This window comes from Xenopus tropicalis, chromosome 2, assembly GCF_000004195.4.
Source record: "Xenopus tropicalis strain Nigerian chromosome 2, UCB_Xtro_10.0, whole genome shotgun sequence".
Lineage (NCBI taxonomy): Eukaryota > Metazoa > Chordata > Amphibia > Anura > Pipidae > Xenopus > Xenopus tropicalis.
The window spans coordinates 141,443,342-141,458,247 of NC_030678.2; the positions used below are offsets into that span (position 1 = coordinate 141,443,342).

Consider the following 14,906-nt stretch of genomic DNA (forward strand, 5'->3'; position numbering starts at 1 on the left):
CAGGTTGGATTTCCCCATTGAAAGTCAATAGGTAAAATCTGATTGGATGTCATCATATTGTCATTCAGGCTGACCCCATGACTTTGGGATTCAAGTTTGGGGAGTGTGGCCTCCAAGCTGTAAGATTGGCAGCAGTTTTCCCTTTAATGCCCCTTTAATGTCAATGGCTGAAATTTGATTGGCTGTTGTTGGCCCCTCCCACTTTCGGTCATCCAACAAATGTTGCTGTTTCATTTGGGGGACCCCATGATTGTTATTTATTTCTGTCCGCCCTTTTCTGTATCAGTAGGTTTTGAATTACCTTAATTGAACTGCATTGTATCCATATCCTCTGGACATTCCTTTTAAATACCAAAATGAAAATATCATTTGATGTACAGTACCCCTATATATCCAGATATCCCAAAAAATTCATTGCATCTCTATCAATTTTAGACATGTTGGGTATAATAATATAGCTTGTCTGTAAGCACTATCTATTTGTCTATTAAAGTCTTTACTTTTATGGTATTACTTTTTCTGTTTCTTATACAGGTTTGGTTCCCGTTATTAACCTGGGGTTTGCCAGATAAGGGGGTCTTGCCATAATTTGGATCTCCATACCTACTATTTAAAACTCCAATAGAATTGTTTTGCCTCCAATAAGGATTAATTGCAGCTTATCTGGGATCAAGTAAAAGCTACTATTTTATTATTACAGAATTTTTTTTTTATTATTTGATTAAAATTGAGTCTACAATAAATGGCCTTTCCGAGAAGGGACGTTATCATGTGCTTGGTCTCTTTGGACCCCATGTGCTAAAGGGGGTGGTTGGTGCTGGAAGAATCTGAGGTGGAGGTAGGCCTCAGTAGGAGTGGCAGTGTCAGGAAAAACCTGTAATAGGCTCGGAGCGGCGACCAATATCGCAGGAAGCTGCTGATATCGGTCGACTCACCGATCGGACTGGTTAAAAGATTTTGATCGGGCGCCATAGAAGGCGCCTGAGCAAAATCTGCCGTCAGGGCTAAATCGGCAGAAGGAGGTAGAAATCCTATTGTTTCTACCTCCTTATCTGCCGTTTCAGCCCTGAACATCAGTGGGAGGGTGGGAACGATCTTTTGTGCGTTCAAAATCGCCATGTGGTGGCCACCTTTAGGGTACTGGCACATGGGGAGATTAGTCGCCTGTGATAAACTGTTTCACCTTTTTTACCTCAAGCTAGCAGTCAGGCAAGTTTCATATAGACAAAAAAATGTTGAATTTGATTACTGGAGTAGTGTAGTTTAATGAAATTCTGTGTCTTCTCCACTAGGTGTCAATGTTAAGTGTCTGTTATATGAAAAAGTGTATTCAAAGAATTTCATGTTCTTAACTGACACCTTGTGGTGAATACTATAAAAACTGGAGAATTTTCAGAAATTAGACTAAAATGTACTGTTGAAGTAATCACAGACACATATATAGACATTTGGCACCAGCTTGACACTGATTAGAAGCAATTTACATTATTGGTGAATCACAGAGTAATCCTTGAGAAAGGACCCCAAGGGGAGTGAAACACAAGCGCATGCCTCCTCTGCCTACCCCTAGATCCAGCCATGTCCGCCATGAGAAATATGTTTAAATGTTGCCAGATAGTGTTTGGCTTACAAACAAAGTTTAGCAACTACTTGCTGCAATTTTTTTCTCAGTTCTATCAGGTTCTAGGGCAGCCTTTATGATTGCTCTTTATATTCGGTCTTTCAGCTGCCTCTCTTTTACCACAATAAAAAGCCCATGTAGGCATTTAATAATATAGGGCAGTGTTTTTCAACCTTTTTTGGGCAAAGGCACACTTGTTTCATGAAAAAAATCACGAGGCACACCACCATTAGAAAATGTTAAAAAATTTAACTCTGTGCCCAGCAGCAGTGCCCCCCTAGTACACTGGTGCCCAGCAGCAGTGCCCCCCTAGTACATTGGTGCCAAGAGCAGTGCCCCCCTAGTACATTGGTGCCAAGAGCAGTGCCCCCCTAGTACATTGGTGCCAGCAGCAGTGCCCCCCTAGTACATTGGTGCCAAGAGCAGTGCCCCCCTAGTACACTGGTGCCCAGCAGCAGTGCCCCCCTAGTACATTGGTGCCAAGAGCAGTGCCCCCCTAGTACATTGGTGCCCAGCAGCAGTGCCCCCCTAGTACATTGGTGCCAAGAGCAGTGCCCCCCTAGTACATTGGTGCCCAGCAGCAGTGCCCCCCTAGTACATTGGTGCCAAGAGCAGTGCCCCCCTAGTACATTGGTGCCCAGCAGCAGTGCCCCCCTAGTACATTGGTGCCAAGAGCTGTGCCCCCCTAGTACATTGGTGCCCAGCAGCAGTGCCCCCATAAGTCAGTGTGCCCCGTGGCCCCCCCTAATACATTGGTGCCCAGCAGCATTTTACTCTTCGGCGGCTTCAGCAGCATCTTCCCCTCACGCGCGCCGCCTCTGCACTTCTGCCTACACGCGACCGCACACAGGCCCTTTTATAACGTTGCGCCCCGTGTGTACTGACGTCACCCGTACACACGGGGCGCAACCAATGACAGGGCCCGGATTTTTTTTTTTAAAGTAAAAATTGCGGCCCTGCCTACGGCACACCAGGCAACATCTCGCGGCACACTAGTGTGCCGCGGAACAGCGGTTGAAAAACGCTGATATAGGGTACCATTGTAGCGGTGCAGTACATATCTTCATATACCCCACACCCCTACACTGGTAAAAAAGACAATATAGCAGCCTGTATCAATCAACCCACCGTGCAGTCAAAGGAGAGAACCTCCTTTCTCCCTCTTCTAAAATCTCCTGTGCAGTACTCTGGCAAGGTCCTACCGCTGCTGTGACAGATAAAACTTACCATATATCCACTGTTTTGATCCAGAGGAAGGCAAAAACCCCAGCCTGAAGCCTGTGCCAATTATGTCTCAAGAGGGAAACAATTCCACCCTGACCCCAATGGCGACCAGAAACATTCCCTGGATCAAGGATTTGACTTCCATTTAACATAAATGATTACCATCCAGACTGTCACATTTATACTGTATAACGTTGCCGAAACCACAATATAACAGTGCATACAGGAAACCATCCACATTCTGTTATTAATAGATAATGAGAGCATAAAGAAGGGAACAGCAAAATATACAAAATATGCAAAAAAGAGGGGATGGTAGGTGGGATGTTTCTACCTGTTCAGAAGATAGGAAGTGAACTGCTTCTCTTGTGACATCACATCCCTATCATTCTCCACCCCCAGCCCAGCTTTCCCCCTCCTTATTGCTTCTCACCCAATCACAGCTTCATCTGATTCTGACAATTTTTAAACATAAACCAGTGTAATCTGGCTGCTGGTCATTCGGATCCCTTGTCATGTATCCCCTGTGCTTATAGCTTCAGGGCTTCCTAACTGCTGCTGTAGAGAGGGGGCTCAGTAGGATGTGAAGGGTCCAGCGCATTTTCCCCATTTTCCCCTTTTTCTAACTGTCCTGTAGACAGCTCTGTCCAGCCATAATCAGGGGGACACATATAGTGTGAATGTATGTGGCAAGATTATTTTATTGTAGCAGGATTTTCTTAGCCAGAGCCTTAATCTTTCCAAGCTATATATATACAGTCACCATCCTTTTCAAGGGCTCCATAGATTTCTTTGTATGACATTTTACGATCATATGGCTGACATGCTAGTTTAATATGAAACCACATACAGTATATTAATGTCCAATACATTAGCTTAAAGATGGGTGATAACTTGCACAAATGCAGTAGAACATATCGACCAATCAGATCTCTATGTTGACTCTCTAACTTGCAGTACAGAAACGAATTTCTAATTGATTGCTAAGGGCACTACATTACAGTTTAGCACCTTATTAAAGGAACAGGAACACCAAAATATGACAGTGTATAAATGTAATTACAGTATAATACAGTTGCCCTGCATTGGTATAACTGGTGTGTTTGCCTTAGGACAACTATAGTTTATATAAACAAAGCTGCTGTGTAGCTATGGGGGCAGCCATTTAAATGAGAAAAGGCACAGGTAAGTTAGCAGATAACAGATAAAACCCCATTATATTCTACAGAGCTTATCTGTTATCTGCTATGTAACCTGTGCCTTTTCTCCCTTTTTCCACCTTTAATGGCTGCCCCCATGGCTACACAGCAGCTTATTTATATAAACCTATAGTAGAGTCTCTGTAGCCAACACACTAATTTTACCAGTGCAGGGCAACACCACATTATATTCTAATTACTTTAAAACACTTTCATTTTTTGGTGTTACTGTTCCTTTAACACAAGTGAAGAATAATATTGTTCATAGACGTGCAAGAAAATAATAAAACTAGACATGATGATCACAGTCATTTTGTGATAAGTTTTCACTGGAGACCAAAATGCTGATCATAGTATATTTTTGCATTGACCTTTAATAAGGCTAAAAGAGTGAGCACAGGTTCCCAGCTGCCCCATTTATTAGATATGTTATAGTAATGGAGTGTTTTATTTGTTTTTTATTTTAATGTATTTAATATCTGTAAGGGTGCAGTTATACAATATCTTTATGTATTCTTCAGTCCATTGTTGTTTTTCATTGAAAGGTTGTTTGTATAACAACTTAAGCTTTTTTAAATGAAAACATAATTCAAACAACTTTGCAAAATACATCAGTTAAATAATTTGAAGCTTTTCCATAATTTCTAATGCAATAATATAATTGGAAACAGTTACCTAAGTGTATCCCCCTGTTCCCCTGCTGATCTGGCTGGCTACTTTGAGTCTCAAATAAAATGTAACAGAAGTCAACTCTCCCCAGCCTGCCTTCAGCCTGCATCCTCCCAATCCCACAATTCCCTGCACACATGATGTCAATAAGGAAAGTACATCACAGTGCAATGTGTTGTGCAATGTAGTTCTTCATGCTGTTTGTAAGCTGTGGAGAAGTTGTTATAATTTGTAACGTGACTGTTTTAGTCACTCCTCCCCTGTCAGGATTCTAATGATGCAGAAAGAGGAGAACTGTTTTGCAGCTGGATTTCAGCATAAATAATGGTATTTATTGATACCTTTTGAAGGAACAGATTACAGTGATAGGGATATTAGGGGTTTCTCTGTCGTGTGGGGCCTTCCCCTGATAACTACAGGCCAATCTCACCCCTGCTTTTCACCTCCTGGAATTTTCTCTACTGGGCCAGTAAACGGAGAAGAAAAAAGAAGCAGCGCAATTGAGGCTAATTCAACACCTACCATGGCATACCCCCCCAACTGTCCCGCTTTTCGCGGGACAGTCCCAGTTTTTAGAGCACATCCCGCTGTGCTGAATAGTTCCATGAATGTCCCGTATTTCTGTAACAGATTACGGAAACGTGGGCCATACATTGAACTATCCAGCACAGCGGGATGCGCTGGCTGGATCCGGACGTTCGCTTCTTCTGCTGCTTTTCTTGCTATGCCTCCACTTGTGCAGCGTGACAGGCCCTTTTATAAGGTTGCGCCCAGTGCGTACGTGTGACGTCATTACGCACGGGGCGCAACCTTATAAAAGGACCTGTCACCGCAGACAAGGAGAGGCATAAGAAGTAAAGCAGCTGATGAAGGCGGAGCTCCTATGGGGGGTACTGAATATTGGGGGCACTGTGTATGGGGGGTACTGTGTATGGGGGAGCACTGTGTATGGGGGAGCACTGTGTATGGGGGGCTACTGTATATGGGGGCTACTGTGTATAAGGGCTACTGTGTATGGGGGTTACTGTGTATAAGGGCTACTGTATATGGGGACTACTGTGTACAAGGGCTACTGTGTATGGGGGCACTGTGTATGGGGGCTACTGTGTATTGGGGGGTTACTGTGTAGGGGGGCTACTGTGTATGGGGGGATACTGTGAATGGGGGCGGAGCTCCTATGGGGGGTACTGAATATTGGGGGCACTGAATATTGGGGGCAACTGTGTATGGGGGGTACTGTGTATGGGGGCACTGTATGGGGGGTACTGTGTATGGGGGGTACTGTGTATGGGAGCTACTGTGTATGGTGGGCACTGTATGGGGGGTTCTGTGTATGGGGGGCTACTGTGTATGGGGGCTACTGTGTATGGGGGCTACTGTGTATTGGGGGGCAAAACTGGTACATAGTTAAAACTCATTAATAACTGACTGCCTTCTCTCTATATTTGTATTTTAATGTAGGAGTTGCTATATTGTTTTCCTTAGGTAGTACAGTATGAGGGTATAGCACATTTGCGTCTGATCCCGCCATTTCAACTATATAAAAGGAGCTCCAAATCTTTTTGGCCCTCTTTTCATTTTTCAAATGTTGGGAGTTATGCCATGGAAGAATGGTTCATTGTGTACAAATAAACATACTGATCGTGTCCAAAATTGCACTTTGCTCACTGGTCAGGGTAAGTGAATGCTCCCTTGTAATTACAGTTCCAGGCTAAATCCACTTTTGTTTAGTGCATAGAGTGATAATATCACTTTTGGCTGTAACTATAAGCAATACCAAACACCAGGTTATTATGCTAGAGATAATGGGAGCACTTACTAAGCCTTGGAGCAATAGTGGGAATGGCCACACAGTAAACCTATGCAGAATTTTGTCCTCCATTACTCCCCAAATTCATCATTTATACATGCAAGTTCTGGGGTGGGTAAGGGTAGAGATTTTTCTGGGTAATTTATGGATATTTAAGTTACTAGGAGCGACTTTTTGCCAGCCCAGGTAACCTATGGGGTATTCCTGCCTCAGGCAAGTTGAACCACATGGCAGAAGTGCCCCTTATTTATTCCTTATTCCCCTTATTCCTTATTTATTCCCTTATTTATATATATTTATTCCTCTCTATAGTGAATCCAGCCCATGACCTGCAATATTTTTATAATGAGTCACATGGCCAAGAAACTTGCTTCCACGGCAGCTCTGATCAATTCATTTGCTCTATTGTGTCAAATAAAACTGCATACACCAAGAAACAGGTCAACATTTTATTTTATAAATCTTATATTACATCAGTTCATATTTGCAAAATAAACCTGCCAATAATACATAGACACAGTTTCATTTTTTCAGTTTTTTTTTTTTTGTTTTTTTTTTCATTGAGTCGGGGTTAAGGCCATGTGCCAGGACAGCACTGTCTGTTAAACTCCACTCCACTGCCAGGAAACTGCTTAGCCTTCATCTATAGGCAAAATGTACTCTGTTATTAGCACTGGTGTTATTGTGTGCACAGAATGCACATTCCCTGTGTCTCTCTCTCTATATATATACAGTGGTGTGAAAAACTATTTGATTTCTTATTCTTTTGCATGTTTGTCACACTTAAATGTTTCTGCTCATCAAAAACCTTTAACTATTAGTCAAAGATAACATAATTGAACACAAAATGCAGTTTTTAAATGAAGGTTTATGTTATTAAGGGAGAAAAAAAACTCCAAATCTACATGGCCCTGTGTGAAAAAGTGATTGCCCCCCTTGTTAAAAAATAACTTAACTGTGGTTTATCAATTTCAATTTTCAATTTCAATATCAATTTCTGTAGTCACCCCCAGGCCTGATTACTGCCACACCTGTTTCAATCAAGAAATCACTTAAATAGGAGCTACCTGACACAGAGAAGTAGACCAAAAGCACCTCAAAAGCTAGACATCATGCCAAGATCCAAAGAAATTGAGGAACAAATGAGAACAAAAGTAATTGAGATCTATAAGTCTGGTAAAGGTTATAAAGCCATTTCTAAAGCTTTGGGACTCCAGCGAACCACAGTGAGAGCCATTATCCACAAATGGCAAAAACATGGAACAGTGGTGAACCTTCCCAGGAGTGGCCGGCCGACCAAAATTACCCCAAGAGCGCAGAGACAACTCATCCGAGAGGCCACAAAAGACCCCAGGACAACATCTAAAGAACTGCAGGCCTCACTTGCCTCAATTAAGGTCAGTGTTCACGACTCCACCATAAGAAAGAGACTGGGCAAAAACGGCCTGCATGGCAGATTTCCAAGGCGCAAACCACTTTTAAGCAAAAAGAACATTATGGCTCGTCTCAATTTTGCTAAAAAACATCTCAATGATTGCCAAGACTTTTGGGAAAATACCTTGTGGACCGACGAGACAAAAGTTAAACTTTTTGGAAGGTGCGTGTCCCGTTACATCTGGCGTAAAAGTAACACAGCATTTCAGAAAAAGAACATCATACCAACAGTAAAATATGGTGGTGGTAGTGTGATGGTCTGTGGTTGTTTTGCTGCTTCAGGACCTGGAAGGCTTGCTGTGATAGATGGAACCATGAATTCTACTGTCTACCAAAAAATCCTGAAGGAGAATGTCCGGCCATCTGTTCGTCAACTCAAGCTGAAGCGATCTTGGGTGCTGCAGCAGGACAATGACCCAAAACACACCAGCAAATCCACCTCTGAATGGCTGAAGAAAAACAAAATGAAGACTTTGGAGTGGCCTAGTCAAAGTCCTGACCTGAATCCTATTGAGATGTTGTGGCATGACCTTAAAATGGTGGTTCATGCTAGAAAACCCTCAAATAAAGCTGAATTACAACAATTCTGCAAAGATGAGTGGGCCAAAATTCCTCCAGAGCGCTGTAAAAGACTCGTTGCAAGTTATCGCAAACGCTTGATTGCAGTTATTGCTGCTAAGGGTGGCCCAACCAGTTATTAGGTTCAGGGGGCAATTACTTTTTCACACAGGGCCATGTAGGTTTGGATTTTTTTCCTCCCTAAATAATAAAAACCCTCATTTAAAAACTGCATTTTGTGTTTACTTGTGTTATCTTTGACTAATAGTTAAATGTGTTTGATGATCAGAAACATTTTGTGTGACAAACATGCAAAAGAATAAGAAATCAGGAAGGGGGCAAATAGTTTTTCACACCACTGTATATGTGTGTGTGACAGGGGCAGTGTCATTTACTAAGTTGCAGTTACCTACAGAGCTGGGCGAGAAGGTTCAAACGCACAAGGCAAAGGTGCCCAATCTCCACGAAAACTCGCTCCACCCCTGCTCTAACCCCCAGTTCACTCATTCACCTGCTCCAGGGTGCGATACCCATAGGGAAAATGTTAGAGAAAGCAGCCTCTTTTACTTACCCTTAGTTCTGCCCTGGGTTACCCTTAGGAAGGAGCTGATTAATAAAATCTGAACTGGGGAATCCTGACAGTCATGAAAAGTGTTCACATGCAGATGAATGGGCGACCCCCTAAATCATTAATCCCTCATGCAAATTATTGAGGGATTAATGATTTTGACAAGTTCTTGTTAAATCTGACAGTATATATGTTTTTTACTGAGCAAAAAGCTCTGATTGGTTTGTATGATACAGTTTCATGTTCGTAAGTTACCGCCAGAGACTTTTACTTGCTTCCCTACAGAACTATGTAATATGGCATGGATGGATAAGGATAATGAATATATTATCCGTATGTATTTATGAATATGTTCTGTGTGCAAGGAGGCTAAATAGATGCAATACTGGATTAAAGAGGCTGAGAGAAAGAAAAATTGTCTGGAGAGTGGGCCGTGGTCTAAATTTTTCTGGTGGGCCCCTGGCCCACTTCATGTTTATACTTGCTTTGAGTTGAAGGCAAAATAAACCAAAGATGAAGCATAAGTAAAGTATGGCATATTTCCTTTAGTTAAGGGATTGTTGAGATCTTCTCCACTTCAAATGCAATTCAAATGCCGCAGTAATTAATTTTTGTCAGTGCAGCAATAAACACATCTGCAAGGAGAATATATTTCTAGAAATGCCATTGGTTCAACCATAACATCACATAAGGGGTAATTTTGAAGTCTAGAAGGAAAAGAAGCATAGGGCAGGAAGCAAATACAGGGTCCCATTGCTGACTGTGTCCACCACCGCACCCTAACTTATGTATCTCAATAGTGCAGCCAGTTGTGTATTTATAGGGAATAGCTGCAGGGCTGTGTGCACAGAGACTTTTTTCCCTTCCCTGTCCAGAGGACAAGACTTGAGATAAAATGCAGCTGGCAGAAATGGTAATGCCCGTAGAAGCTCATGTGCATATGGCAATGATGTTGGGGTGGACTGATGAACAAGCAGCAAAGGAACGCAGTGGTGCGGGCAGGGCTGGGAGCATGACCAGAACTGGAATGCTTGTACTACGGGTATGCAGAAAAGAGCTATGAGCCTAGCGCCCCCCAGCATTGCGCCCTAGGCATGTGTCTCTTCTGCGTACCCCCTAGTTCCAGCCCTGCTCCACCCAACCTGGCTACTCATCCCCTGCACCAGCAGAACCGCTGGTCTTCAAACCCTTCCGGGTGGAATGAGCCAACTATTTCTTTTTATAAAAAATTCATTTTTTAGTATCTGTTAGCATTGGGCTCTTCAACAACTTTTGGTTCATATTAGGGATCACTTAAAAGGAATGCCTGGCAGTATTAGAGTTATGTTTAAAGTACAAGGAAAGGGGAATACACTGGGTTGTGCTAATATGTTAGTCACCCCCATGTAATAAATCTCTTTTTCATCGATACTTATGTTCAGAAAAAAATCCCCACAGCCCAGGAATCTTTTTTTACTAGGTACCACTGCCCAAATACCTCTATTCCCCAAGGCTACCTTGCAGCTTCCTCAGACTCATAGAGGCATATTTATCAACATTTGGGTTTGCAATGTTTTTTTTTCAAATTTGAAGATGCACAAAAGCCCAAAAGTCTCAAATGTGCACTTAATAAACTAAATTTAAAAACGTGATCGCTAAAACATAATAAAAAACAACTGAAAAGTATTGAAATCCCATTCTACCTTTCATTTTCAATGAGCCATATTTTGAATTAATTTCAAAAACTTCAATTAAAAGATAAAATGAAAACTTGAAAATGCAATTCCTATTGATTTTACATGAGTTTTCCAGTTTTTATTGTGCTTAATAAATCTCAAACATTTGAGTTTTGGAAACTCAAATTCAGCACAAGGTTCGTGGTTTTGTCGTTTAAATAAGCCTTCAAAAGAACCCGGAGTGCAACTAGGAATTCTAACATACAGTGCCACTAAATATATTTAGACAAGTGCCCCCCCAATACCCATATAAAACAAGTAGCCTGCCTTGAGTTGTTTTCTTTCAATGAAAGAGTTAACAGACAGTGCGGGTTTAAAGGTAACATTTTGAGCAGAAGAGGAGGAGCTAAAGGAATCAGTCACAATCACAGTTTATACAATGTCACAGGTACAACTGGAAAGTGAAGAAGAAGCCAGAGAAGCAAATGCATATAAAAATACAATGATGCTTAGTCTTTTACCAACATTTTTTTCTTTAACATTTTTTTTTTAAATTCTAATTTTTTTTTCATTTTGAGGGTGTGCAAGGGCGATAGTCCGTGCCTTAGTAGTGGCCATATGCACATCCACAGTTACAGTGCACAGAAATAGAAAACCTTGTTGGAATAGTCATGTAGCGATAAAATAGAATCAAAATAAGCCACATTGATACTGTTCTGCCATACACTGCGCAGCCTTGTAGCGCCAGCGGTTTTGTCAGCATTTCTGCCTTGGAGGTCCATCCTTTGGTCAGGGCCCCACTTAAGTTATGAATGTTTACTGGTATAGAGAATAGTGGAGTATTGGTATTTCACCTGAACTTTCAAAAGTATCTAGAACAGCAAATGTTTTTCACACCAAATCTCACCTTAATTAGCTAAATAAAAGAGCACCTAGACACTCGCCCTAGATCTTACCCTAACTGCCTTCAGGCTGAGCCCTCGTTGCTGCTCCAAGCAGCGGTGCCCATGTTCCTGTACAGACTGGAGTAGTTTCATTACCAACATATTAAGCCTGCAAGAAATATTTTTGCCAACATTAATTTAGTTCTCTAGAGTTCGTGAAGTTCCTGGATGCGCCTGAATTGCTGTTTTTACTTGATCTTCCGGTTTGCTGACTTCCTAGTTTGATTCTGATTGATTGCTGGCTTGACCTGGAGCTTGCTTAACCCCTTAGGATACAGCATATCTCAGCTTGGTCCCTTGGTCCAGACTTCTAACCTGGTAATGGCCAGGCCCAGATAACGCACGCGTGCCATGAATTCTGCGTGTATGACATCAAGCACAGAGTATGTGATGGTGTAGGTATCCATCAATTGGCTATTTATTAACATAAGCACTACATTTGGCCATAGTAACAAATAAGTCATTCATTTTGATGTGTAAAGTACACATTTATGATGAAATTCCCAACATATTTTGCTGTCTCAGATATTTATGTATATACAACAGGTGACTGGTACATTTTAAACATATAGATTAGGAAAGTGGGGGCTTAAAATAAAAAAATACTGATGGTATGAAAGCCTTGCTATATATAATGTATTTATGGCATCATAACATTCCTTTTTCCCATTGCTATCCTATTTATTAACCACTTAATCAAAATCAAGGTAAACTAATTTTATTCCTGTAACCTATTTTTAAGTAAATTGAAGCTTTGTCATTATGCCTGATATTTGGAAATGAAAGCTTATCTGGCCAAACCAAGGGCTGAGTTATTACTGCAACTTTGTTACTGCAAACCGATTTGTCCAATGGTCTTGGGCTTTTTTTGCAGGACTGGAAAGTGGGTGGAGTTTAAGTGGAGTGTCATGGTGAAACATAAGGTGGTTGGAGTGGAATGAGGACCTGGTTAATTTGTCCCTTTTGTGATTATTTTTCCGATTTTGAGGGGAATACCATGTGTAAGGCCTCCAGATGACTATTACTGACAATGGCATATCATTTTATGGGCCAAAATGAAAAAGCAAGTTGGGTAATGGCACCCATTGGCCCGTGTGCAGAATAGATGGGTATTGCACTATGCAGGTTAAACTGTCAGATCACTGCTTTACATCAGTTCTAATGGTTATAATTGCAGGTAACTCACCTATATCAAGATACATTTAGACAAAAGCTAATGTCTTGTTCCTAGGGGTTACATAATCAGCTCTGTGTTGTACCTGGATGTTTGTTTTTTACAAAAGAATCCCAATCAAATACACGGAACCTACCTACTGTGAGCAAACAGTAAGTCAAGTGGTCATTGCTGCTAAAAGGCAATAATACCCTTAGTATCACTAGAAAGAATAGGCAGTACAGGTTTTCCTACTCAAAATGGTCCCACTGAGTTTAAACATCTTAAAATAGAGTTTGAAAATGAATACACATAATTACACTTGACAAATCTCCAAAAGATAAAGTCAAAGTAATGTTAATCTGTGACAGCGAGTGCCCCCCCCAGCCGAGTTCAACCACAGACATTAGAGCTATATATACTTCCAAGAGGGAATTCTGGAAAGGAAAATCTATGAGAAGCAGACTGTATATTTAACAGTCAAAAAACAAAAAAGCACACAGTGCTTATTCACAATATTGTACAATCTTTATCCTGCTAACAATTCATAAACATAGCAATACTCATAGAAAATACTGAATCAACTGAAGCAGAAAACGCTTGTTTAAAGGGGTTTCCATGAGTTCAGAGACCAAGTGGAACATCACTAATTAAGCACATTTTATTTTCTTCAAACCATAAATAGTTACTGGTGCGTTTTGGAAGCTGCCATGGAACACAGGCCCCCAGTCAACTCCATCCATCAGAAACACGTGGAGCTCATTTCAGCATTTGCAAATTCCTTCATTCAAAATAAAAAGCACAAAGAGATGAATAGCATTGGTTGATAGTTAGTGTGCCATGGCCAATAGTAACCAATTAGAGTCATGTTTTCTCACACGGAACCCTGCAATTACAATTTCCAAAACATCAGTTTAAATGTTTACAAGACAATATTTCCTTCAAGCCACTGTACAATGTACATATAAGTATTATGTATGACCCATGGGGGAAATGATATTTTATCAGGTTAATACAATTGATAAGTCCAGGCTCTATATTTGATATGTGCTATTTCATGAATGCAGCTTCTCCATCATGTACTAAAATGAAGTCAAAAGCCTTTTTGCACACGTTAAGGCAAATCCCCAGGCCTGGACTGGCTATCTGTGGATTCAGGCAAATGCCAGAGGGGCTACTGTAAGATGCCATAGACAGTCAGTATTTATTGGGCCTGTGAGGGGCTGTTTGGGCCTCTGTGTACTTGAAATGAAGGGCCTATTTTGAATGCCAGTCCAGACCTGCAAAGTCCTCCTTGTTGCTGAAATGAAGCCACCATCCTCATCAGTCAACAATGATGGAGGTTTCACTTCACCAAAAGCTGGAAGGCTACTGGCTTGAGGTCTCTGCATTAATTTTAATTAAATATGAACTTAAATATAGCCCATCACACCTTTACACTGTATACTAAACTTTTTCCAGTTTCTGGCAGTTACTGAAATCTTGCAAATTGCTTTATCAATTGTTAACCTTGCCATAAGGGAACTACTGTGTAAAACTGCTCCTTTGCTATCGAAAGGATTAAGGCATTAAATACAAACGCTGGATTATAGCAACGAGGAAAAAAATATTACAGTGGGCAAATATTAAAATGGCTGGCATTTCTTCAAATTCTTTTCTTCCAAAATATACACATTTTATCTACACATACACTCAAAATTACACTTTTGCTTATTTTTTTTTTCAGTCGGACATAGAACATATTGGCACGAAACAGCAACCAGAAAAGCCTCTCTGTCTCTGGGAGCAAAGTCAGTGGGTGTTTTGCCTCTTAAAAGACATTGCTGGCTACACAAGGGCAGTCCGGGAATCAGTCCTCACGATGCTGGCAGAGCTGCTTTTCCTTCTTAGACTGGGAGTGGACAGGGCGCTTGTGGACTCATTGGGACAGCCATGTTGCAGCAGAATGTCCACGCACTCTTGGCTGTTACTTTTCTTAGCATAAAACACGGCTGTGTGGCCATTGCTGTCTCTTGACTTCACATCGATGCCATACTGTAGGAAGAAAAAGAGGCACAGACCTTTCTTGGTA

General features: G+C 41.3%; 1 protein-coding gene across 4 annotated transcripts in view; it reads right to left on the reverse strand.

The window, feature by feature from the left end:
- Positions 1-10,851: 10,851 nt before the first annotated feature.
- agap2 (ArfGAP with GTPase domain, ankyrin repeat and PH domain 2) overlaps positions 10,852-14,906 on the reverse strand; it is a 135,117-nt gene continuing 131,062 nt past the window's right edge. For all 4 annotated transcript variants that reach the window (XM_012957847.3, XM_012957846.3, XM_004911920.4 and 1 more), the window contains one exon: positions 10,852-14,869. In XM_012957847.3, coding sequence (XP_012813301.1) covers positions 14,663-14,869 — 207 coding nt within the window. In that variant the 3' untranslated portion in view covers positions 10,852-14,662. The remainder of the gene's footprint in view (positions 14,870-14,906) is intronic.